The sequence below is a fragment of the Bombina bombina genome, chromosome 4 (genome assembly GCF_027579735.1).
Source record: "Bombina bombina isolate aBomBom1 chromosome 4, aBomBom1.pri, whole genome shotgun sequence".
Lineage (NCBI taxonomy): Eukaryota > Metazoa > Chordata > Amphibia > Anura > Bombinatoridae > Bombina > Bombina bombina.
Genome location: NC_069502.1, coordinates 400,370,855 through 400,397,501, shown reverse-complemented (window position 1 = coordinate 400,397,501; position 26,647 = coordinate 400,370,855). Strand labels below are relative to the sequence as shown.

Here is a 26,647-nt window from a genome sequence, read left to right as displayed (position 1 = left end):
TATGGTCAATACGATTATATTATTAGTTAGACATTTAATTTTTAAAAACTGGAAAGCCCATTCTGCACCAAAATTTTCAAGTTTGTTAAAGGAAATTCAGTCCCAGATTATATTTGAATCATTCCAGTTAAATACAGTTTCCGACAGGAAAATAAAATAATTTTTATATGTTTGGCTTCCAATAATTAAAGCCTACCCGAATAATCTACAAAAACAGATTTTGTCCCCTTTTTTGAACACTAATGCTTTTATGGATCTTGTCCTGCATAATTTTTTCCCAGCTGAGTGGGTCTCGCTTTATAGAGAAGGTTAGGTCATAGGTATTGGTGGAGGGGGAAGAGGTCTGGGGGCAGGGTGTTTTTTTTGTTTGTTTTTTTTTCCTTCTTATTATTTTTTCTTTCTTTTGATGTATGTAAGTAGTTTTGCTTGATGATAAAATTATCCAACAGTGTTACCTTCAGTTATGAGGATACAACAAATGTATGTACAAACTGCAAGTGTTGGGGCCACTAATTTTCCAGATATCTAAAGAAGTTGTATTTTGTTTCATTTTAAACTGAAGAAAGGCATGATTTAATGTTTTTGTATTATCACTATGTACTATGTTTATTTTACTTGTGGTCCTTGGTACCCTGTGAGGTGACCTATTAATGTTTCTGATTTCTTTTTCTTTGTATATACCTTAATTATACTTGCTATGGAATTTCAAATAAAAATATATAAAAAAAAAACTTAATGATGAAACCATTGCAAGACTACGCTTGGGATGAGATCTTCATCACTATTCTTTTTGCTATACTGATGTTAACTGTTTTGTTTGAGTTATCATTGTTGACACTTCTTAATGTATTACAAAAGGCACCTCCTTGGTTTTCCTGTAGTTTGTCCCCTGAGACAATGCACCGCCTCCCCCTTTTATCTTACTGGCTTCCCTATACCTCTTTATGTTACACAACACAAAGGGTAGACCCTGTAGCACTCATTATACCTATACTTTAACACTGTAGAGGCCTGAACGATAACCTACACACCCGGTGGCTGGACCTTAATGGACCAGTGGTGTTTAAAACACGTGGCTGGTTATATTATACACTAATGACATGGTATTTATTGTTTCGGTGTTGCTTCAGGTCTTATACCTTATTACCTCATGTGTGGATTCTCTATGGTGCACACAGCCCCTTCCATCCTATTTTTACACAAATTATTCATAACTGCCTTAAGCTAAACTTCTCACGAGGAAGTGTTAGGTGCACAAAGTACTCCATCACCTCCAATAAAGACATTGAAAATCAATATTTATGTCAACATGTAATACTAAAGGGCTCAAAGTACTTATCAATGTTGTTCTTATTGTTGCTTATTTATAAAAAAAAATATGTGTTTTCACTGTTGGGGTTAGTTTTGGGCCACTGCAAGCACCAAAATGGTGCTCCCTGTTATAACTCATCTCATAGTGCAGCCCACCCCTCTACAACGTTGCATAATCTTAAAAGAGTTTCCTTTATTGCTCTCTACTTAGGGACTATATTTGGAAATCTCAATAGTGAACACACATGTCCTCATGGATTAGCTTCAATGATCCGGTGTGTGTGTGTGAAACCTTACTATGATTTGCATCTACTTACCATTATGCTAGGTATGTGACTAAACATACTGTGTGGGAGGTGACCCTTCGTGGGCACGCCCCCCTTTGGGACCATTGGAAGCCTGACATGCATTTTACCTCTATTTTTAATCATTGGGTCATCGGTGTTTACCATCATATTCTTAAAATGTTTCTTATTTTGCAAAATATGGATAGAAATCACTTCCCAATAAAAAGAGGTATAACTAAAGCATTAAACATTGGGCAGACCAATTAAGGTCTGAAATATATATATTTTTTTCCCTCTCTTCTTTCGGCCCCACTGCCCTTGGTGGATATGATTGTTAATTGCAGTATAGATGTAAACTAAGATAGTTACTTGGAATCTGGGGGGAAATACTCACCGGTAAAAAGAAAATCCATACTCATGCATCTACGTAGACTGAACACTGACTTTCCTGCAGGAGACGCATTTAACTGATAGTGAACATGACAAGTTGAAAACAGATTGGGTTGGTAATATTTCATATGTGTCCCACACTAGCTTGAGTAGAGGCTTGGTTATTCTTTTTGGTCGAAGGCTGACAATAGGTATCATTAAAACACATAGGGATGTGGAAGGCATTCCTCATTGTACAAGTCAAGTTAGGCCTCCATATATACACCCTTTGTAATATATATGCCCCCAACCAGAGTAGCTCACATTAGGCCCTCTGTTCTTTATAAGGTCCCTCTAGCAGCTTGGCGTTCAGCCCAAAAAGTCTTGGGATCATGTCGCCCTTCCCCGAAATTGCTTCCTTTGATTGGCAACTTGGGCTTTCCGGCAGGTACAGATACTTTACCATTCCATCAGTGGAGGGAGAAGGGGATTAGTATAGTTGGGGATCTTCTGGACTCTCTGATGTGCACATTTAAAACTTTTCATGAGTTGAGCACCAAATATACTATCTCAAATAAACAGTTCTATGAGTGCCTGCAGGTACGTCATTACATCAATACTCTTAAACAAGACGATCCAAATTTCTGGGACACATCAATATTTGCTATACCGCAGACGGCCTTTGCATTATGGAATTTCTTCTTGACTGGAATTTATAGAATTCTACTACATAAAATGGCAACTGACACACAGAGAAGGGTACTGGATAGATGGGTGGTGAAAGGTGGGGATGATATCTCTTATATTGACATACAGAAAAGTTTAGACTTGACTAGGAAAGCAACATTAGGCATAATGCTGCAGGAGGCACAGGTGCGACTGATACACTTTGACTATATAACTCCCAATCGACTCTCCAAATGGAATCCCCAACAGCCAAATAGGTGTGGGAAGTGCGGCATGGTGGCCCCCGGATGTACTTCACTATTTCTTCTATTGCCCTTAAATTCAGCAATTCTGGACCTGAATACAATACTGGCTCAAAGGTGCATTGGGGATCACCATCATGCTACAAGTAGAACAGATATGCCTTTTCCGTTGGGCTGATTTACCCAGAAAATATCACAACTTGCTAACGTTATTTATGCTGATAGCCAGGAATGGTATACTATGTTTGTGGACAGATAGAAAACCTCCATTCATCACACAATTCAAACGTAAACTCTATAAACACCTGTTTACGGAACAATATGACATTAAGCTTGATGTGGCACGCAGACTGAGACCTTCTCTGACTAAATGGAAATACTTTTTACATACACGAAACCCTGTGCTACAAAGACAGATACTCTGACCTTTTGCGCAGACAGAGGTACTCTTGACGGCATCCTTAGACGGGGAATGGGCGACACTATACAATACTGATGGGATTGAAATGGAGAGGGAGGGATGTGAAATCCTTATTGCTCAGATTCTGTAAAGGAAGAAATGGGCGTGTGGGGAAGGGGGAGAGAGGCTAAACTTTTTTTTTTTTTTTGTAGAGTGCAAGTCCCAGGGACACTCTTGACGCATAAAGTATAATCTCTCATGTCACACATGGTTAGGAATTGTTAAGTGTTATATAAGTTTATTTAAAATGTAAAACCCAAAGAGGGAATGGAAACAATAAGAGACCACATATGCCTTGGAAAGACTTTATTTCCATACAAAGATCACAAAAGTGTGGACTTTTCACAAATACAGTTCAGTTGAATCTAAATACACGTATTGTATAGTTGTGTTAACATGGATATCTGATGTAATCTTGAAGCATCATTAATGTCAATGCATTGTTTTTTAATGTTATGTTTTTTTCCTGATCTCGCTTAATAAAAAGAATTTAAAAAACAAAACAAAACAAAAATTCTCTTATGATTCAGATAGAGCTAGGGTTGCCACCTCAGCCATGTTTTCCTGGGCAGTTATGAGTTATACATGCTTCAGTGTGTACAGGGAGAGAAACATATATTTTGCTGTCCAGCAGCATTATTCATGTAATGTCCAGAAGCAAAATACATGTTCCTCCCTGCACACCCTGCAGCATGTATAACTTATAACTGTCTAGGAAAACATGGCCGAGGTGCTACCCTAGATAGAGCATAAAATGTTAAACATATTTCCAGCTTACTCCTGTTATCAATTTTACTTCATTTTCTTGACATATTTTGATGAGAGAGCAGCAATGTATTACTGTGGTTGAGCCAAAGAGAAGAGTCATATATGTGCAGCCACCAATCAGCAGCTAGCTCGGGTCCCAGTAGTGTATTTTAGCTCCTAAGCTTAACTAGGTTTGCTTTCCAACAAAGGATACTAAGAGAAGGAAGTAATTTAGGTAATAGAAGTAAATTGGAAAGTTGTTTAAAATGTAATCATGAAGGGAACATTTTGGGTTTTATGTCCCTTTAAATTAAAAAGAGCCAGCAAAACAGAAATGTAGATTGCTTCAATTAACAGTTTTATAAGTGTGTCTCCTTGTTTATATAGACCAATTCAAAAAAACACAGTTGCTTGCGCTAAACCAGCAAAGTATCACCAGATTAAAAAAGGAAAGATACAATGTACAGTATCCACAAATATAAATTTAATAAACACAGTATCTATGTACAAGTTAAACCACCGGTGCTATATCTTCTAATATACAATAAAGATTAAAAACAGCAACAGTAGGAGGTCCTTGCGATAGACTCTTAGCTCAGTATAATGTCCAGTTAACCACTATTTTGTAAGGTAAATTAACTTTCAGTCTTTGAAATCCTTGATTACTTATAGCCTGATGTGTCTGTTATATGTGATCATGGGAAAGTTATTGTATCCAATTTGTGCAAAGGCAAGGTTATATTTATACCTGGTTCATTTTCTCCCCACATTCCTGTACCTGTTCAGTCTGTAGAGGGTTTAAGAGTGTACGACTTCCGGATCGTTTCGTCTAGAACCTCTGGTTCGGATAGTGATTTACCCCCATAAGAAACGTACCTCTTTTCGGTTTGTACCCAGCAGGTCTGTGTGGAATGGCAAGTGAACAACTTTGGTTTGTGTTGTTCACTTGCCATTCCAGACAGACAGACCTGCCGGGTACAAACCAAAAAGAGGTACATTTCATACGGGGGTGAATCACGATCCGGACAAAATGATCTGTAAGTCGTACACCCGTAAACCCTCTATGGACCGAACAGGTACAGGAATGTGGGGAGAAAATAAACCAGGTATGGATATACCTTTGCCTTTGCACATATTGGATACAATAACTGTCCCATGATTACATATAACAGACACATCAGGCTATAAGTAATCAATGATTTCAAAGACTTAACAAAATAGTGGTTAACTGGACATTATAGTGAACTAAGAGTCTATTGCACTTTATATCAAGGACCTCCTACTGTTGCTGTTTTTAATCGTTATTGTATATTAGAAGATATAGCACCGGTGGTTTAACTTGTACATAGGTACTGTATTTATTACATTTGTATTCGTGGATACATTGTATCTTTCCTTTTTTAATCTGGTGATACTTTGCTTTAGCGCAAGCAACTGTTTTTTTTTTTAATTGGTCTGTATATATTTGTTAAGCTCAGAGGACTAACATTTTTTATTTTGCTTGCTAGTATAATACTTTAGTTAGGAGAAATACCTTTGTTTGGTTTTCCTTGTATTTATATGTGTTCAAATTATAGCTGCTGTAAATGCATATTAGGTAATTTGATACATATTCTGTTTCATGTCCCAAGGGTTATGCATCATCACTGGAAAATCCTGAAATGTCTCCTCTCATTCCAGCAGCACTACAAAATAATAAAGACGTTTTGTTTGGAAATCTTACAGAAATCTATGATTTTCACAAACGGTATGTCAAGTCCAAAAGATTCATTGTTTTGATTTATTGCTGAAAGGATAAGCAACTTAAAGCAACACCTCTCTTTACAAACTTTTTCTACAGTCTCCAAGTAGGTAAACATATCAGCACCTTGTTTGCTGCAATTGTTTTTTTAGTTATCAAACCCTACTCACCACTTTTCTTTGGAAGAGCCAATCCAGATTTGAAACCTAGACATTGATATTAAAAGAGCATTAAACACATTTTGTAAGCCTAGTATTGGGGTTATTCCCTGCCTCCCTCTAGTTACGGGTGCTGCCATGTTGAAATCTGTCTTACACTACATTCCAGTACTGACCTGTTTGCACGTGTGCAGCAACTCTGCTTCAGATACCTGCAGTGTAACCTAGGTTCAATAATGGCAGCACCCATGAGGGAGATGCAGAAGTTTTAAGTGTCCCTTTAAGTGCAAATGGTACAATTGTACATATTGCTTTAATCTTTGTTTCTTTAGTAGCAATACTCACAGATGGTTGTTTTGATTGATAACTGGAACAGAAAAAGTCTTTTAACTTTTTTTAGACTGACTAGTTCAGTTTTTAAACAATCTCCCAGCCAAATCCGCTGATTCAGCAAACCACTGTATTTTAAATAAAAAAGGTTAGAACTAAGGTTCAGTTAAGGTAATGCACTCATAGGCCCCTAGTTATGAAAGTCTGGCGGACCTGATCCGACAGTGCGGATAAGGTCCGCCAGACCTCGCTGAATACGGCGAGCAATACGCCCCCTGCTGACTCACGGCCAATAGGCGGCCAGCAGGGGGGTGTCAATCAACCCGATCGTACTCGATCGGGTTGATTTCCGGCGATGTCTGTCCTCCTGCTCAGAGCAGGCGGACAGGTTATGGAGCAGGCTCGCCAGAAACACGGGGCATCAAGCTCCATTCGGAACTTGATAGATAGGCCCCATAGGCACTTGTTTGCATTTCTTTAAAGGGATATGAACATCAAGCATTCAGACAGAACATACAGTTTTAAACACGTTTTTAAGTTACTTCTATTATCAAGTTTGCTTTGTTCCCATTCTATTCTTTGTTGAAGAAATACCCAGGTAGGTGTCTGGAGCACTACATGGCGGGAAATAGCGCTGCCATCTAGTGCTTTTACAAATGGATAACATTCTTGCAAAACTGCTGCCATATAGTGCTCCAGACACGTGAACACTCCTGAGCTTACGTTCCTGCTTTTCAACAAAAGATACAGAGAGAACAAAGAAACTTTGATAATAGAAGTAATTTAGTAAGTTGCTTAAAATTGCATGCTCTATCTCAGTGTTTATTATCTGCTTTCCTCAAGTACCCCAACAGGCCATGTTTTCATTATAGCTGAACTAAAATACAGGTGAAATAATCAGATGATCAGTAACCATGGTTACTAACCTGTCTCACCCATCAGCTGATTATTTCACCTGTGCTCTAGTTCAGTTATAATGAAAATCTGACTTGTTAGGGTTACTTGAGGACCGCGGTTGAGAAACACTGATCGATTTCACTGGTTTTCAAACCTGTCCTCAGGCTTTCCTAACAAGCCAGATTTTCAGGATATCTGAACTGGGGCTTTCAGGATATCTGAACAGAGTTATTAAACGTCTCTCAAATAAGGTAATCCTGGAAATGTGGCCTGTTAGGGATGCCTGAGGGCAGGTTTGAAAACTAGTGCTCTATCTGAATCAAGAAAAAAAAAGAGACAAAAAAAGAATGAATAGTTTAGATATGCAAATAATTTTGCTGCCCAGAGTGATCCATCTGTACATAAAGTAAACAATGGTAAATAGAATGCTCTCTACTGTGTTTTACCATTCAGTATTTTAACCTCTTAAGGACATATGACGGAATTTTTCCGTCATAAAACAATTGAGCAAACTAAAAGCTGTGTCCTTAAAGGGTTAATTAGGTGCTATCTGGCATGAAATAAACATATAATTAGCAGTGATATTCAAGCAAATGCATAATATGAGGTCTATTTATCAAATGTCTGTCGGACCTGATCCGATAGTACGGATCAGGTCCGACAGACATCGCTGAATGCGGAGAGCAATACGCTCTCCGTATTCAGCATTGCACCAGCAGCTCACAAGAGTGCTGGTGCAACGCCGCCTCCTGCAGACTCGCGGCCAATGGGCCGCCAGCAGGGAGGTGTCAATCAACCCAATCGTACTCGATCTGGTTGTATTGTGGCGATTTCTGTCAGCCTGCTCTGAGGGTTATGGAGAGGCGGTGCTTCATAACTGCTGTTTCTGGCGAGTCTGAAGACTCTCCAGAAACATAGGCCCACAAGTTCCATACGGCGCTTGATAAATGGGCCTCTATGACTGGAATTCACAAAAGCCATTTACTCACAGATTTAGCAGTTACAGGGAATTGTAATATAGATATTAATTAAAACCAACATTAATAAACAACTCTGGCAAATAAAATAAGTACAATTTGTATATTATGTTTATTAAAATATAAGATTTGTGATACATTTTTGCTACATTTTAATATCTTTCTTATAGGATTTTTCTAAAAGAACTAGAAAATTGTACCGAAAATACAGATTCACTAGGAAGGTGCTTCTTAAAAAGGGTAAGTCATGCATATTATTTAGCATTATAAGTTGATTGAATATGTGTAATTCCCTTGATAAACCCCAGTAAATATTATATAAATGAACTATATATAGCCTACAAATATATGGGCTAGATTGTGATCGGCCCACTATCGTTTGCATGTAACTGTTATCAGGTTTTCGCTGCCATTTGCAAGCAAGTTAAACTCCGAACGTATTACAAGTTGAAAGTAAATGTGAACATGAGAGCGTAATCGCTATTTACGCTAGAATGATTACTGCAAACTCAGAGTTCTGGTTAACCGTTAAGCTCGACAAAAAAAATGTCTCATCATAACACTATCTAATAAAAACTTTTTAAAAAAGTAATGCATAAAAAAGTTATAATAGCTCAAAGATATGAGGTCTCAGGTGTTAGAAAAAAAAGGACTGCAAAGGGCTTTAACATAGAGATACATATACTATATATGTTTATGTATACATGTTTATATGTGTGTACAAATTTAAAGCTTTCATTCTATTGGCTGATATGAATTTGAAGATTTAAATCAGCCAATAGGAATACCAGGGTACTCCTGTATAAAAGAGGTACCTTGCATTCACTATTTAGTGTGCAGGGACCTTCGTGTTGAAAGTCTGAAGAGGACCACCGATGTTGCAGCCACTATCGCCGCCAACCTTGCCGCCACCGGGATCAAGTTAGAAGATGGACCTCAGCCGGGATGAAGATGGACCGCCGCCTATCATCATTGGTGACATAAGTACCAACTTTGGGGTTAGAGTTAGTTTTTGGGGTTTTTTGGGGTGGTTTTTTTTTAGATTAGGGTTTTTATTTTTTTGGGCAGCAAAATAGCTGAATGACTTTTTAAGGACAACGCCCATCCAAATGCCTTTTTTGGGACAATGGGTAGTTTAGGATTTTTTTTAGTTAGGTTTTTTTTATTTTGAGGGTTTGGGGGAGTTGTAATGTTAGGGGTAAGTGTTTTTTTTTTTAAGCAAAAGAGCTGATCGCTTTAGGGAAATTCCCTACAAAAGAGTCTTTTAATGGCTATTGGTAGTTTTTTTTTTTTTTTAGAGTAGGTCTTTTTTTTATTTTAAGGTTGTTGTTTTTTTTTATTTTAAGGGGTATTAGAATAGGATTACATTTTTTTATATTTGGTAATTTTGTTTTTTATTTTCTGTAATGTAGGTTTTTTATTTTTCTCTGTAATGTAGGTATTTTATTTTTCATTAATGGTAGTTTTTTTGTGTAATTGTAGTTTTTTTCTGTAATGGTATATTTTTTTTTAAAGGTAAGATTAGGTTTTTATTTAATTTTACAGGTATTTTTTTAATTTTATGATAGGATTTCTTTTAGTAAATGTAGGGGTATTTTAATTTGGGTTAAGTTAGGGGGTGTTAGGTTAGGGGGTTTAGATGTTAGTTTATAACTTTGCATTATGGGGGAAGGCGGTTTAGGGGTTAATAGTTTATTTAGATACTTTGTGATGTCGGGGGATGGCGGTTTAGGGGTTAATAGTTTATTTACGTATTTTGTGATCTGGGAGGTGGCAGTTTAGGGGTTAATAGTTTATTTAGGTATTTTGCAATGTGGGGGGATGGCAGTTTAGGGGTTAATTGTATTTAGTGTTTGGGATGTGGGGGAATGGCGGTTCAGGGGCTAGTAGTATTATTTAGTTTTTGCGATTTGGGGGATGGTGGTTTAGAAGTTAATAGTATTATTTAGTGTTTGCGATGTTATTTATGAGTGTAAGTGTACTTTGTAATGTATTTTTGTTGTGTTTTGTGCAACTTTTTATTTTTGGAAAACAGTTTGCCACAGCTTCCACATTTGAACTTGTAATATCAGTGGAATGAAAATGGCTTGCAAAATCGCGATTGCGCTAGTGCAAAGCCGTTTGCATCACACTTGTAATCTAGCCCAATATATTGGAAATTATGAATCAATCAACAGTTTTACATGTAAAATAAAAAGTTAAATTTCCCTTAAAAGTATTTCATTTACATATTTTTAATTACGTGTAATTTTTTTATCCTTTCATAAAAAAGCAAGGCCTTTAATTTTAAGAATGAATTCCGTAAGAAATGCCTATTTATGTAACTAAACTATATTTTCCATCAAAAATAATTTAAAGAACGTATTTATTAATTAAATGATTAAATTCAATGGCAGTTTTGAGTGAAACTATTCTTCTTTTTTTACCTTTTACGTGAATTCAAATAATTTTAACCTCTAGAGCAGGGATGTCAAACTCACGGGACATTTTCCATACAAGTGCAACTCACGTGGGCCTCAGACTACCTACATATCTTGCCATTGCTAAACACAGCAGTGACGTTCGCTATAACTGTATGCATTTTAAAAGATTGTGTTCTGTAGTCCCTAAGTAACTTGGCTTAATGGAATGTGCTCTATCACGCTTCATCTGGTTGCTCACCCAAATAAAATAAATATATATATAAAATATTTATTTATCAAATATAAATTATGTGGTTTTAGTTAAAGAAAAAAATATGGAATGGAATGTGCAAAAAAAATATGCGTGAAATCAGTGCTCCCATGGTAATAAACACATATAAAGAAGTGCTGCATGTGTCAAATAAATTATGTACTTATCTGTGTTTGCCTTTTTTTGTTTAATAACAATGAGGTTCATTAAATTTTAATGATCTCACTACCGTAGTGCTGCTGCTTACTATACAAAGAGTGAATCTCAATGCCAGAACAAAGGGATACAGTCATTGTAATTGAGAGCTGAATGGAGGTTGCACGCATGCGCAACAGGGGAGAATCCAGAGCCCAATATTGGTAGGGGCAATGTGACAGATTATCTTGTTGCAACATGGCCAATAGAAAAGCAAAGCAGCCTATCATCTTTGTTATATAATAGATATAGATAGATTGATGGACACACACTCATACATGCTCATTCATCATACATACATTCTCAAAATAATAATAATAAGAAATAATTGCATTCCGAGTTTGTGATGCTCCTGTAATTTGCAATTATACTCACCTGTATCAATTAACAGGTGCTGACAATTTAGAAATCACACCGGCAACCAGTTAAAATAGTGAAAAATTGACTCAACCTTTCTCTGTTGTGTGTCTCTGTGTGCCACACTGAGCATGGAGAAGAGAAAGAGCAGCAAAGAATTGTCTGAGGATTTGAGAACAAAAAATGTGGAAAAGCATGGACAATCTCAAGGTTACAAGTCCATCTCCAGAGATCTTAATGTTCCTGTGTCCACTGTGCGCAATATTGTCAAGAAGTTTACAGCCCATGGCACTGTAGCTAATCTCCCTTGACGTGGACGAAAGAGAAAAATTGATCAAAGATTGCAACAAAGGATTATTCGAATGGTGGATAAAGAGCCTCAATCAACTTCTAGACAAATTCAAGCTGACCTTCAGGCACAGGGTACAAATGTGTCAGCTTGTACTATACATCGACATCTGAATGAAAAGGGATGCTGTGGTAGGAGACCCAGGAGGACCCCACTGCTGACACAGAAACATAAAAAAGCCAGATTGGAGTTTGACAAAACTTACCTGTGGAAGCCAAAATCCTTTTTGGAGAATGTGCTGTGGACAGACAAAACAAAATTACAGCTTTTTCGTAAAGCCCATCATTCTACTGTTTTCAGAAAATAAAATGAGTCTTTTAAAGAAAAGAATACAGTCCCTACAGTCAAACATGGTGGAGGTTCACTGATGTTTTGGAGTTGCTTTGCTGCTTCAGGCACTGGATGTCTTGACTGTGTGCATGGCATTATGAAATCTGAAGACTACCAATGAATTCTCTGGTGCAATGTAGGGCCCAGTGTCAGAAAGTTGGGTCTCCGTCAGAGGTCATGGGTCTTACAACAGGACAATGACCCAAAGAACACATCAAAAAGTACCCAGAAATGGTTTAAGACAAAGCGCTGGAGAGTACTGTACTGGCCAGCAATGAGTCCAGATCTCAATCCCATAGGGCACCTGGGGAGATATCTCAAAACAGCAGTTGGGAAAAGGAACCCTTTCAATCTGAGAGACCTGGAGCAGTTTGCAAAGAAGAGTATCCCAAAATTCCAGTAGAGAGGTGTAAGAAACTCATTGATGGTTACAGGAAGCAATTGATTTCAGTTATTTTTTCCAAGGGGTGTGCTACTAAATATTAAATTGAGGGTGCCAATAATTTTGTCCAGTCCATTTTTGGAGGGTTTTTTTTGTGTCATACCAATACTAACAAACATGAGAATGCCTAAACACTTTTAATTGCAACAATTTTCTGGGCGAAGTGGTACATTATCTGACAGAAATGCAGGGGTGCCAATATTTTTGGCCATGACTGTCTATCTGCTCTGACCTTACTTACTTATAGTTTATAGTATCACACACATATGTTCACTTTCTTTTACACACTCACACAAAGGAACTCTCTCTCAGACACAAACAAAGAAACTCTCTCTAAGACACATAAAAATGAACTCAGACACACACAAAGGATTGGAACAGCCAATAGAATGCAAGCTCAATCCTATTGGCTGATTCGATCAGCCAATAGGATTGAAGATCAATCCTATTGGCTGATTGCATCAGCCAATAAGATTTTTTCAACTTTAATTCCGATTGGCTGATAGAATTCTATCAGCCAATCGGAATTTAAGGGACGCCATTTTGGATGATGTCCCTTAAAGGAACCTTCATTCTACAGTAGCCATCGACAGAAGAGGATGCTCCGCGCCGGATGTCTTGAAGATGGAGCCGCTCCGCGTCGGAAGGATGAAGATAGAAGATGCCGTCTAGATGAATACTTCTGCCTGCCTGGAGGACCACTTCTTGCCACTTGGATGAAGACTTCTCCCGGCTTCGTTGAGGACTTCTGCCCGCTTGGATGAAGACTTCTCCTGGCTTTGTTGAGGATGGATGTCCGGTCTTCAAAAACTGTAAGTGGATCTTCGGGGTTAGCATTAAGTTTTTTTTAAGGGTTTATTGGGTGGGTTTTATTTTTAGCTTAGGGTTTCGGCAATGTAAAAGAGCTAAATGCCCTTTTAAGGGCAATTCCCATCCAAATGCCCTTTTCAGGGCAATGGGGAGCTTAAGTTTTTTTAGATAGGATTTTATTTGGGGGGTTTGGTTGTGTGGGTGGTGGGTTTTACTGTTGGGGGGTTGTTTGTATTTTTTTTTACAGGTAAAAGAGCTGATTTCTTTGGGGCAATGCCCTGCAAAAGGCCCTTTTAAGGGCTATTGGCAGTTTAGTTTAGGCTAGGTTTTTTTTTTATTTTGGGGGGGCTTTTTTATTTTGATAGGGCTATTAGATTAGGTGTAATTAGTTTAAATATTTGATCATTTCTTTTCTCTTGTAAGGTGTATCCAGTCCACGGATCATCCATTACTTGTGGGATATTCTCATTCCCAACAGGAAGTTGCAAGAGGACACCCACAGCAGAGCTATCTATATAGCTCCTCCCCTAACTGCCATATCCAGTCATTCTCTTGCAACTCTCAACAAGCATGGAGGTAGTAAGAGAGAAGTGATGAAATATAGCTGTTATTTTGCTTCAATCAAGAGTTTATTATTTTTAAATGGTACCGGAGTTGTACTATTTTGTTCCAGGCAGAAAAATAGAAGAATCTGCCTGTGATTTCTATGATCTTAGCAGGTTGTAACTAAGATCCATTGCTGTTCTCACACATGACTGAAGAGAGAGATAACTTCAGCGGGGGAATGGCGTGCAGGTTATCCTGCTATGAGGTATGTGCAGTTAAGATTTTTCTAGAAGATGTGAAGGCTAGAAAATGCTGCTGATACCAAATTTATGTAAGGTAAGCCTGAATACAGTGATTTAATAGCGACTGGTATCATGCTTACTTTCTGAGGTAATACTCTTTTATATTTACAATATAAAACGTTTTGTCAGGTTAGGAAATATCCAGAAGTAGACCCAAATGCAAGGGCGAACTTAAACAACACCCTTGCACTCTGAGTTTAATCCAGGACGTGACCCCACGACAACCTCCAAAAAGCAAAGTACTCACGATATGGAGCAGGGTTAGCCTGTGCCAAAGTAATTCATGATATCAGCCAGATAGACTTCTGAATAAGGAACTGGTTTCAGGAAATGCCTTCCACAGAATCAGGAGAGCAGGGATAGTCACTTATACTCAGACAGAAGAAGGGTAAAACAGGAAACAGTTAATAATGCAGGAGTAGGTCATTTGTTATCAGGCAGTCTGAAGGTTAACACTGTGTAGGCAGTCTTTGCAGAATATGCAACAGGTAATCAGGCAGTTTGAGGGTTAACACTGTGTAGACAGTCTTTGCAGAGTATGCAACAGGTAATCAGGCAGTTTGAGAGTTAACACTGTGTAGACAGTCTTTGCAGAGTATGCAACAGGTAATCAGGCAGTTTGAGAGTTAACACTGTGTAGACAGTCTTTGCAGAGTATGCAACAGGTAATCAGGCAGTTTGAGGGTATACACTGTGTAGTCAGAACTTGCAGAATTAATAACATGTAATCAGGTAGTTTGAAGGTTAACACTGTGTTGTCAGAACTTGCAGTGATAGCAACAGGTAAGCTGGTAGTTTGAAGGTTAACATAGATAATCAGTACTTGTGGAGATTGGCAACAGGATATCCAGCAGTTTGAAGGTTTACACTGAATAATAGTATTTGCAGAGTTTGGAAACAGGTAAACATGCAGATTGAAGGATTCACAGAAATAACAGTATTTGAATAGTTTGCACTACACAGAGTAGTCTGAATATGCAGGGTTTGCAGCAGGTAAACAGGAAGTTTGAAAGTTTCACAAAACAAACAGTACTTGCATTGTTTGGAGACAGATATTCAGGAGGTTGAAGGTTAATCCAGCATAGTAAGTCCTTGAAGAGATTGGCAACAGAAAAGCAGCAGTTAGAGAGATTCCTCAGCGAAATCCTAACAGAAGCCTCAAAGTTAACAAACGGACACTGGAGAAACAGGAAGTCAGAATAAAAAGCCTGGTTGTGACATCATCAGGAAGGGGTGGCTCAGACACCTGTCAATCAAGCACATAGAGAGGACTGCAGAGCTTCCCAGCAGCTGAGCGTGACACGTTTGCTGGCATGTTTAAACGTTTTTATATTTACTTTGGTGATAAAACTTTATTGGGGCCTAGTTTTTTCCACATGGCTGGCTTAAATTTGCCTAGAAACAGTTTCCTGAGGCTTTCCACTGTGTTACTATGAGTGGGAGGGGCCTAATTTAGCTCTTTTTTGTGCAGTAACTTTTACAGACTGAGACATCCAGCTTCCTCCAGGAGTCCCCTGAATGCTATAGGACATCTCTAAAGGGCTCTTAGGCTTTCCAAAATCGTTTGTTGGGGAAGGTAGGCCCACAGCAAGACTGTGGCAGTTTGGTGTGACTATTAAAAAACGTCTATATCGTTTTTTTGATCCGTTTTTTTAACTAAGGGGTTAATCATCCATTTGCAAGTGGGTGCAATGCTCTGTTAGCTTATTATACACACTGTAAACATTTCGTTTGATTTACTGCATTTTTTCACTGTTTTTCAAATTCTGACAAAATTTGTTTCTCTTAAAGGCACAGTACCGTTTCTTATATTTGCTTGTTAACTTGATTTAAAGTATTTTCCAAGCTTGCTAGTCTCATTGCTAGTCTGTACAAACATGTCTGACATAGAGGAAACTCCTTGTTCATTATGTTTAAAAGCCATGGTGGAACCCCCTAGTAGAATGTGTACCAAATGTACTGATTTCACTTTAAGCAATAAAGATCATATTCTGTCTTTAAAAAATTTATCACCAGAGGAATCTGACGAGGGGGAAGTTATGCCGACTAACTCTCCCCACGAGTCAGATCCTTTGACTCCCGCTCAAGGGACTCACGCTCAAATGGCACCAAGTACAGCTAGGGCGCCCATAGCGTTTACTTTACAAGACATGGCAGCAGTCATGGATAATACACTGTCAGCGGTATTAGCCAGACTACCTGAATTTAGAGGAAAGTGAGATAGCTCTGGAGTTAGACGAAATACAGAGCATACTGACGCTTTAAGAGCTATGTCTGATACTGCCTCACAATATGCAGAAGCTGAAGAAGGAGAGATTCTTTCTGTGGGTGATGTTTCTGACTAAGGGAAGATGATGCAACCTGATTCTGATATCTCTACATTTAAATTTAAGCTTGAACACCTCCGCGTGTTACTCAGGAAGGTTTTAGCTACTCTGAATGACTGTGATACAATTGCAGTGCCAGAGAAATTGTGTAGACTGGATAAATACTATGCAGTGCCGGTGTGCACTGATGTTTTTCCAATACCTAAAAGGTTTACAGAAATTATTACTAAGGAATGGGATAGACCAGGTGTGCCTCCTGTTTTTAGAAAAATGTTTCCAATAGACGCCACTACACGGGACTTATGGCAGACAGTTCCTAAGGTGGAGGGAGCAGTTTCTACTCTAGCAAAGCGTACTACTATCCCTGTCGAGGACAGTTGTGCTTTCTTAGATCCAATGGATAAAAAGTTAGAGGGTTACCTTAAGAAAATGTTTATTCAACAAGGTTTTATCCTACAGCACCTTGCATGCATTGCTCCTGTCACTGCTGCTGCAGCGTTCGGGTTTGAGTCTCTGGAAGAGGCTTTACAGGTAGCGACTCCATTGGATGACATACTTGACAAGCTTAGAGCACTTAAGCTAGCCAATTCTTTTGTTTCTGATGCCATTGTTCATTTGACTAAACTAACGGCTAAGAATTCTGGTTTTGCTATCCAGGCGTGCAGAGCGCTATGGCTTAAATCATGGTCAGCTGACGTTACTTCAAAATGTAAGCTGCTTAACACTCCCTTCAAGGGGCAGACTCTATTCGGGCCTGGTTTGAAGGAGATTATTGCTGATATCACTGGAGGAAAAGGTCATGCCCTTCCTCAGGATAGGTCCAAATCAAGGGCCAAACAGTCTAATTTTCGTGCCTTTCGAAACTTCAAGGCAAGTGCGGCATCAACTTCCTCTAATGCAAAACAAGAGGGAACTTTTGCTCAGTTCAAGACGGTCTGGAGACCTAACCAGACCTGGAACAAGGGTAAGCAGGCCAAAAAGCCTGCTGCTGCCTCTAAGACAGCATGAAGGAACGGCCCCCTATCCGGTAACGGATCTAGTAGGGGGCAGACTTTCGCTCTTCGCCCAGGCGTGGGCAAGAGATGTCCAGGATCCCTGGGCGTTGGAAATTATATCCCAGGGATATCTTCTGGACTTCAAGGCTTCCCCCCCAAAAGGGAGATTTCACCTTTCACAATTATCTGCAAACCAGTTAAAGAGAGAGGCATTCTTACACTGTGTACAAGACCTCCTAGTTATGGGAGTGATCCATCCAGTTCCAAAGGAGGAACAGGGACAGGGATTTTACTCAAATCTGTTTGTGGTTCCCAAAAAAGAGAGAACCTTCAGACCAATTTTGGATCTAAAGATCTTAAACAAATTCCTCAGAGTTCCATCATTCAAGATGGAGACTATTCGTACCATCCTACCTATGATCCAGGAGGATCAATACATGACTACAGTGGATTTAAAGGATGCTTATCTTCACATTCCGATACACAAAGATCATCATCGGTTTCTCAGGTTTGGCTTCCTAGACAGGCATTACCAGTTTGTAGCTCTTCCCTTTGGGTTAGCTACAGCCCCAAGAATTTTTACGAAGGTTCTGGGGTCACTTCTGGCGGTCCTAAGGCCACGGGGCATAGCAGTGGCCCCTTATTTAGACGACATCCTGATTCAGGCGTCAAACTTCCAAATTGCCAAGTCTCATACGGACATAGTGTTGGCATTTCTGAGGTCGCATGGGTGGAAGGTGAACGAGGAAAAGAGTCCTCTATCCCCCCTCACAAGAGTTTCCTTCCTAGGGACTCTGCTAGATTCTGTAGAAATGAAAATTTACCTGACGGAGTCCAGGTTATCAAAACTTCTAACTTCCTGCCGTGTTCTTTATTCCATTCCTCGCCCTTCGGTGGCTCAGTGCATGGAAGTAATCGGCTTAATGGTAGCGGCAATGGACATAGTGCCGTTTGCACGCCTACATCTCAGACCGCTGCAACTCTGCATGCTCAGTCAGTGGAATGGGGATTACACAGATTTGTCCCCTCTACTAAATCTAGATCAAGAGACCAGGGATTCTCTTCTCTGGTGGCTATCTCGGGTCCATCTGTCCAAAGGTATGACCTTTCGCAGGCCAGATTGGACAATTGTAACGACAGATGCCAGCCTTTTAGGTTGGGGTGCAGTCTGGAACTCCCTGAAGGCTCAGGGGTCGTGGACTCAGGAGGAGTCACGCCTTCCAATAAACATTCTGGAACTAAGAGCGATATTCAATGCTCTTCAGGCTTGGCCTCAGCTAGCGACAATGAGGTTAATCAGATTTCAGTCGGACAACATCATGACTGTGGCTTACATCAACCATCAAGGGGGAACAAGGAGTTCCCTAGCGATGTTAGAAGTCTCAAAGATAATTCGCTGGGCAGAGATTCACTCTTGCCACCTATCAGCTATCCATATCCCAGGTGTAGAGAACTGGGAGGTGGATTTTCTAAGTCAACAGACTTTTCATCCGGGGGAGTGAGAACTCCATCCGGAGGTGTTTGCACAATTGGTTCATCGTTGGGGCAAACCAGAACTGGATCTCATGGCGTCTCGCCAGAACGCCAAGCTTCCTTGTTACGGATCCAGGTCCAGGGACCTCAAGGCAACGTTGATAGATGCTCTAGCAGCGCCTTGGTCCTTCAACCTGGCTTATGTGTTTCCACCGTTTCCTCTGCTCCCTCATCTGATTGCCAAAATCAAGCAGGAGAGAGCATCCGGTGATCTTGATAGTACCTGCGTGGCCACGCAGGACTTGGTATGCAGATCTGGTGGACATGTCATCCTTTCCACCATGGACTCTGCCGCTGAGACAGGACCTTCTACTTCAAGGTCCTTTCAACCATCCAAATCTAATTTCTCTGAGGCTGACTGCCTGGAGATTGAACGCTTGATTTTATCAAAGCGTGGTTTCTCAGAGTCAGTCATTGATACCTTAATTCAGGCACGAAAGCCTGTCACCAGGAAAATTTATCATAAGATATGGCGTAAATATCTTTATTGGTGTGAATCCAAGGGCTACTCATGGAGTAAGGTCAGGATTCCCAGGATATTATCTTTTCTCCAAGAAGGATTGGAGAAAGGATTGTCAGCTAGTTCCTTAAAGGGACAGATTTCTGCGAAATCTATTCTTTTGCACAAGCGTCTGGCGGATGTCCAAGACATTCAGGGTTTTTGTCAGGCTTTAGTTAGAATCAAGCCTGTGTTTAAACCTGTTGCTCCACCATGGAGCTTAAACTTGGTTCTTAAGGTTCTTCAAGGAGTTCCGTTTGAACCTCTTCATTCCATAGATATCAAACTTTTAACTTGGAAAGTTCTTTTTTTGGTAGCTATTTCCTCGGCTCGTAGAGTTTCCGAGTTATCTGCCTTACAATGTGATTCTCCTTATCTGATCTTCCATGTAGATAAGGTAGTTATGCGTACCAAACCTGGGTTTTTACCTAAGGTGGTATCTAATAAGAATATCAATCAAGAGATTGTTGTTCCGTCTTTGTGTCCTAATCCTTCTTCAAAGAAGGAACGTCTATTACACAATCTGGACGTGGTTCGTGCTTTAAAGTTTTACTTACAAACTACTAAAGATTTTCATCAAACATCTGCTTTGTTTGTTGTCTACTCTGGACAGAGGAGAGGTCAAAAGGCTTCGGCAACCTCTCTTTCTTTTTGGCTAAGAAGCATAATCCGCTTAGCCTATGAGACTGCTGGCCAGCAGCCTCCAGAAAGGATTACAGCTCATTCTACTAGGGCCTTTAAAAATGAGGCTTCTGTTGAACAGATTTGCAAGGCGGCGACTTGGTCTTCGCTTCATACCTTTTCAAAATTCTACAAATGTGATACTTTTACTTCTTCGGAGGCTATTTTTGGGAGAAAGGTTTTACAGGCAGTGGTTCCTTCTGTTTAAGTACCTGCCTTGTCCCTCCCTTCATCCGTGTACTTTAGCTTTGGTATTGGTATCCCACAAGTAATGGATGATCCGTGGACTGGATACACCTTACAAGAGAAAACATAATTTATGCTTACCTGATAAATTTATTTCTCTTGTGGTGTATCCAGTCCACGGCCCGCCCTGTCATTTTAAGGCAAGTATTTTTTAATTTTAAACTACAGTCACCACTGCACCCTATGGTTGCTCCTTTCTCTGCTTGTTTTCGGTTGAATGACTGGATATGGCAGTTAGGGGAGGAGCTATATAGACAGCTCTGCTGTGGGTGTCCTCTTGCAATTTCCTGTTGGGAATGAGAATATCCCACAAGTAATGGATGATCCGTGGACTGGATACACCACAAGAGAAATAAATTTATCAGGTAAGCATAAACTATGTTTTTTATTTTGTGTAATTTAGTGTTTGTTTGTTTTTTGTAATTTATTTTAGTTAATTGTATTTAATTATTGTGATTGATTTAATTGTAGTGTAATGTTAGGTGTCAGTGTAAGACAGGTTAGGTTTTATTTTACAGGTAAATTTGTATTTATTTTAACTAGGTAGTTAGTAAATAATTAATAACTATTTACTAACTATTCTACCTAGTTAAAATAAATAAAAACGTAGCTGTGAAATAAAAATAAAACCTAAGATAGCTACAATGCAACTATTAGTTATATTGTAGCTAGCTTAAGGTTTATTTTACAGGTATTTAGTTTTAAATAGGAATTATTTAGTTAATGATAGTAATTTTTATTTAGATTTATTTTAATTATATTAAAGTTAGTGGGTGTTAGGGTTAGACTTAGGGTTAGGTTTAGGGGTTGATAAGTGTAGGTAGCGACGACAATGGGGGCCGCAAATTAGGGGTTAACACGTGTAATGTAGGTTGCGACAACATTGGGGCAGCAGATTAGGGGTTAATAAGTGTAATGTAGGTAGCAACGACATTGGGGGGAGCAGATTAGGGGTTAATAAGTGTAGGTAGGTGGCGGCGATGTCGGGGTGGCAGATTAGGGGTTAATAAGTGTAATGTAGGTGTCGGCGATGTCAAGGGCAGCAGATTAGGGGTGTTTAGACTCTGGGTTTATGTTAGGGTGTTAGGCATAAACATAACTTTTCTTTCCCCATAGGAATCAATGGGGCTGCGTTACGGAGCTTTACGCTCCATTATTGCAGGTGTTAGGCTTTTTTTAGCCGGCTCTCCCCATTGATGTCTATGGGGAAATCGTGCACGAGCACGTAAAACCAGCTCAAATCAGCGCTGGTATTTGTGTGCGGTATGGTGCTCAACACAACCATATTGCCTGCTAACAGCGGGTTTTTGCAAACCTGTAATAGCAGCGCTATAGAGAGGTGAGCAGTGGAAATAACTTGCAAATTATTACTGAGCCGCTCATAACGCAAAATTCGTAAGCTTGCCATTAATAATACCTAAAGAGGGGTTAGTGTTAGGTGTTTTTAAGGTTTTTGTTTTTTTTCCTTTAGATTAGGGGTTGGGCATTTCTTAAAAGAGCTAAATTCCCTTTTCAGGGCAAGAAAAAGAGCTAAATGCCCTTTTAAGGGCAATGCCCATACAAATGTCCTTTTCAGGGCAATGGTTAGATTAGGAATTTTTTTTTTATTAATTTGTGGGTTTGGGGGGGGTGGGGGTTTGTAATGTTAGTGGGTCTTTGTATTTTTTTTTAGGTAAAACATGATTTATGTAAGAACTTACCTGATAAATTAATTTCTTTCATATTGGCAAGAGTCCATGAGCTAGTGACGTATGGGATATACAATCCTACCAGGAGGGGCAAAGTTTCCCAAACCTCAAAATGCCTATAAATACACCCCTCACCACACCCACAATTCAGTTTAACGAATAGCCAAGTAGTGGGGTGATAAAGAAAGGAGTAAAAAGCATCAACAAAGGAATTTGGAAATAATTGTGCTTTATACAAAAAATCATAACCACCATAAAAAGAGTGGGTCTCATGGACTCTTGCCAATATGAAAGAAATTAATTTATCAAGTAAGTTCTTACATAAATTATGTTTTCTTTCATGTAATTGGCAAGATTCCATGAGCTAGTGACGTATGGGATAGTAATACCCAAGATGTGGAACTCCAGAGTCACTAGAGAGGGAGGGATAAAATAATAACAGCCATTTTCCGCTGGAAAAAAAATGAATCCACAACCAAAAATATAAGTTTATTCTCATAATGAAAAGAAAAAACTTAAACATAAGCAGAGGAATCAAACTGAAACAGCGCCTGAAAAACTTTTCTACCAAAAACTGCTTTCGAAGAAGCAAATACATCAAAACGGTAAAATTTAGTAAATGTATGCAAAGAAGACCAAGTTGCTGCTTTGCAAATCTGATCAACTGAAGCATCATTCTTAAAAGCCCACGAAGTGGAGACAGATCTAGTAGAATGAGCTGTAATTCTCTGAGGCGGAGCCTGACCCGACTCCAAATAAGCCTGATGAATCAAAAGCTTTAACCAAGATGCCAAGGAAATGGCAGAAGCCTTCTGACCTTTCATAGAACCAGAAAAGATAACAAATAGACTAGAAGAGTTCCTGAAATCTTTAGTAGCTTCAACATAATATTTCAAAGCTCTTACCACATCCAAAGAATGTACGGATCTCTCTAAAGAATTCTTAGGATTAGGACACAAAGAAGGGATAACAATTTCTCTATTAATGTTGTTAGAATTCACAACCTTAGGTAGAAATTTAAATGAAGGCCGCAAAACTGCCTTATCCTGATGGAAAATCAGAAAAGTAGATTCACAAGAAAGAGCAGATAATTCGGAAACTCTTCTAGCAGAAGAGATGGCCAAAAGAAACAACACTTTCCAAGAAAGTAGTTTAATGTCCAAAGAATGCATAGGCTCAAACAGAGGAGCCTGTAAAGCCTTCAAAACCAAATTAAGACGCCAAGGAGGAGAGATTGATTTAATGACAGGCTTGATACGGACCAAAGCCTGTACAAAACAGTGAATATCAGGAAGCTTAGCAATCTTTCTGTGAAATAATACAGAAAGAGCAGAGATTTGTCCCTTCAAGGAACTTGCAGACACACCCTTATCCAAACCATCCTGAAGAAACTTTAAAATTCTAGGAATTCTAAAAGAATGCCAGGAGAATTTATGAGAAGAACACCATGAAATATAAGTCTTCCAAACTCGATAATAAATCTTTCTAGAAACAGATTTACGAGCCTGCAACATAGTATAAATCACGGAGTCAGAGAAACCTCTATGACTAAGCACTAGGCGTTCAATTTCCATACCTTCAAATTTAATGATTTGAGATCCTGATGGAAAAATGGACCTTGAGACAGAAGGTCTGGCCTTAATGGAAGTGGCCAAGGTTGGCAACTGGACATCCGAACAAGATCCACATCCCAAAACCTGTGAGGCCATGCTGGAGCTACCAGCAACACAAACGATTGTTCCATGATAATTTTGGAGATCACTCTTGGAAGAAGAACTAGAGGCGGGAAAATATAAGCAGGTTGGTAACACCAAGGAACTGTTAACGCATCCACCGCTTCCGCATGAGGATCCCTGGACCTAGACAGGTACCTGGGTAGTTTCTTGTTTAGATGGGAAGCCATCAGATCTATTTCTGGAAGACCCCACATCTGAACAATCTGAGAAAACACATCTGGATGGAGTGACGACTCCCCCGGATGTAAAGTCTGACCGCTAAGATAATATGCTTCCTAATTGTCTATACCTGGGATATGAACCGCAGAAATTAGACAAGAGCTGGATTCCGCCCAAGCAAGTATCCGAGATACTTCTTTCATAGCTTGGGGACTGTGAGTTCCACCCTGATGATTGACATATGCCACAGTTGTGATATTGTCTGTCTGAAAACAAATGAACAGTTCTCTCTTCAACAGAGGCCAAACCTGAAGAGCCCTGAAAATAGCACAGAGTTCTAAAATATTGATTTGTAACCTCGTCTCTTGAGATTTCCAAACCCCTTGTGCTGTCAGAGATCCCCAGACAGCTCCCCAACCTGAAAGACTTGCATCTATTGTGATCACAGTCCAGGTTGGATGAACAAAAGAGGCCCCTTGAACTATACGATGGTGATCTAACCACCAAGTGAGAGAGCGTTGAACATTGGGATTTAAGGATATTAATTGTGATATCTTTGTATAATTCCTGCACCATTGGTTCAGCATACAAAGCTGGAAAGGTCTCATATGAAAACGAGCAAAGGGGATCGCGTCCGATGCTGCAGTCATTAGACCTAAAACTTCCATGCACATAGCTACTGAAGGGAATGATTGAGACTGAAGGTTCTTACAAGCTTAAACCAATTTTAATCGTCTCTTGTCTGTTAGAGACAGAGTCATGGACACTCAATCTATCTGGAAACCTAAAAAGGTGACCTTGTCTGAGGAATCAAAGAACTTTTTGGTAAATTGATCCTCCAAGCATGTCTTTGAAGAAACAACACTAGTTAATTCGTGTGAGATTCTGCAGAATGTAAAGCCTGAGCTAGTACCAAGATATCGTCCAAATAAGGAAACACCGCAATACCCCGTTCTCTGATTACAGAGAGTAGGACACCGAGAACCTTTTAAAAGTTTCTTGGAGCTGTCACTAGGCCAAATGGAAGAGGGACAAATTGGTAATGCTTGTCTAGAAAAGAGAATCTCAGAAACTGATAGTGGTCTGGATGAATCGGAATATGAAGATATGCATCCTGTAAGTCTATTGTGGACATATAATGCCCTTGCTGAACAAAAGGCAGAATAGTCCTTATAGTCACCATTTTGAAAGTTGGCACACTTACATAACGATTCAAAATTTTCAGATCCAGAACTGGCCTGAATAATTTATCTTTCTTTGGGACAATGAATAGATTTGAATAAAACCCCAGACCCTGTTCCTGAAACGGAACTGGTATGATTACCCCTGAAAGCTCCAGGTCTGAAACACACTTCAGAAATCCTGAGCCTTTACTGGATTTGCTGGGATGCGTGAGAGAAAAAATCTTCTCACAGGAGGTCTTACTCTGAATCCTATTCGGTACCCTTGAGAGACAATACTCTGAATCCATTGATTTTGGACAGAATCTGCCCAAATGTTTTTGAAGAATCTTAAATCTGCCTCCTACCAGCTGAGCTGGAATGAGGGCCGCACCTTCATGTAGACTTGGGGGTTGGCTTTGGTTTCTTAAATGGTTTGGATTTACTCCAACTTGAAGAAGGTTTCCAATTGGAACCAGATTATTTGTGGGAAGGATAAGGATTCTGTTCCTTATTTTGTCGAAAGGAACAAAAATGGTTAGAAGCTTTAGATTTACCTTTAGGTCTTTTATCCTGAGGCAAAAAAACTCCCTTCCCCCCAGTGACAGTTGAAATAATTGAATTCAACTGAGAACCAAATAACTTATTACCTTGGAAAGAAAGAGATAGTAACCTAGACTTAGATACCATGACAGCATTCCAATATTTGAGCCACAAAGCTCTTCTAGCTAAAATAGCTAAAGACATAGATTTAACATCAATTTTGATGATATCAAAAATGGCATCACAGATAAAATGATTAGCATGTTGAAGCAAGCGAACAATGCTAGACAAATCAGGATCCATTTCCTGTTGCGCTAAACTTTCCAACCAAAAAGTTGATGCAGCTGCAACATCAGCCATAGAAATGGCAGGCCTTAGAAGATAGCCAGAATATAAATAAGCTTTCCTTAGATAAGATTCAAGTTTCCTATCTAAAGGGTCTTTAAAAGAAGTACTATCTTCCATAGGAATAGTAGTACATTTAGCAAGAGTAGAAATAGCCCCATCAACTTTGGGGATCTTTTTACAAAACTCCAATCTAACTGCTGCCAAAGGATAGGATTTTTTTTTTAAACCTTGAAGAAGGAATAAAAGAAGTATCAGGCCTATTCCATTCCTTAGAAATCATATCAGTAATAGCATCAGGAACTGGAAAAAACTCTGGAGTAAACACAGGAGGTTTATAAACAGAATTTAAACGTTTACTAGTTTTAATATCAAGAGGACTAGTTTCCTTAATATCCAATGTAATCAACACCTCTTTTAACAAGGAACGAATATACTCCATTTTAAATAAATAAGTAGATTTGTCAGTGTCAATATCTGAGGATGGATCTTCTGAATCAGATAGATTCTCATCAGAGGAGGATA

At 39.2% G+C, this 26,647-nt stretch overlaps 1 protein-coding gene across 1 annotated transcript in view; it reads left to right on the top strand.

Annotated features, from left to right (window-relative positions):
- The window catches only part of MCF2L2 (MCF.2 cell line derived transforming sequence-like 2), a 1,253,992-nt gene that overhangs the window by 891,919 nt on the left and 335,426 nt on the right, over positions 1-26,647 (top strand). The window contains 2 exon segments of the mRNA XM_053711855.1: positions 5,735-5,850; positions 8,377-8,446. Of these exon segments, the coding sequence (XP_053567830.1) occupies positions 5,735-5,850; positions 8,377-8,446 (186 nt within the window).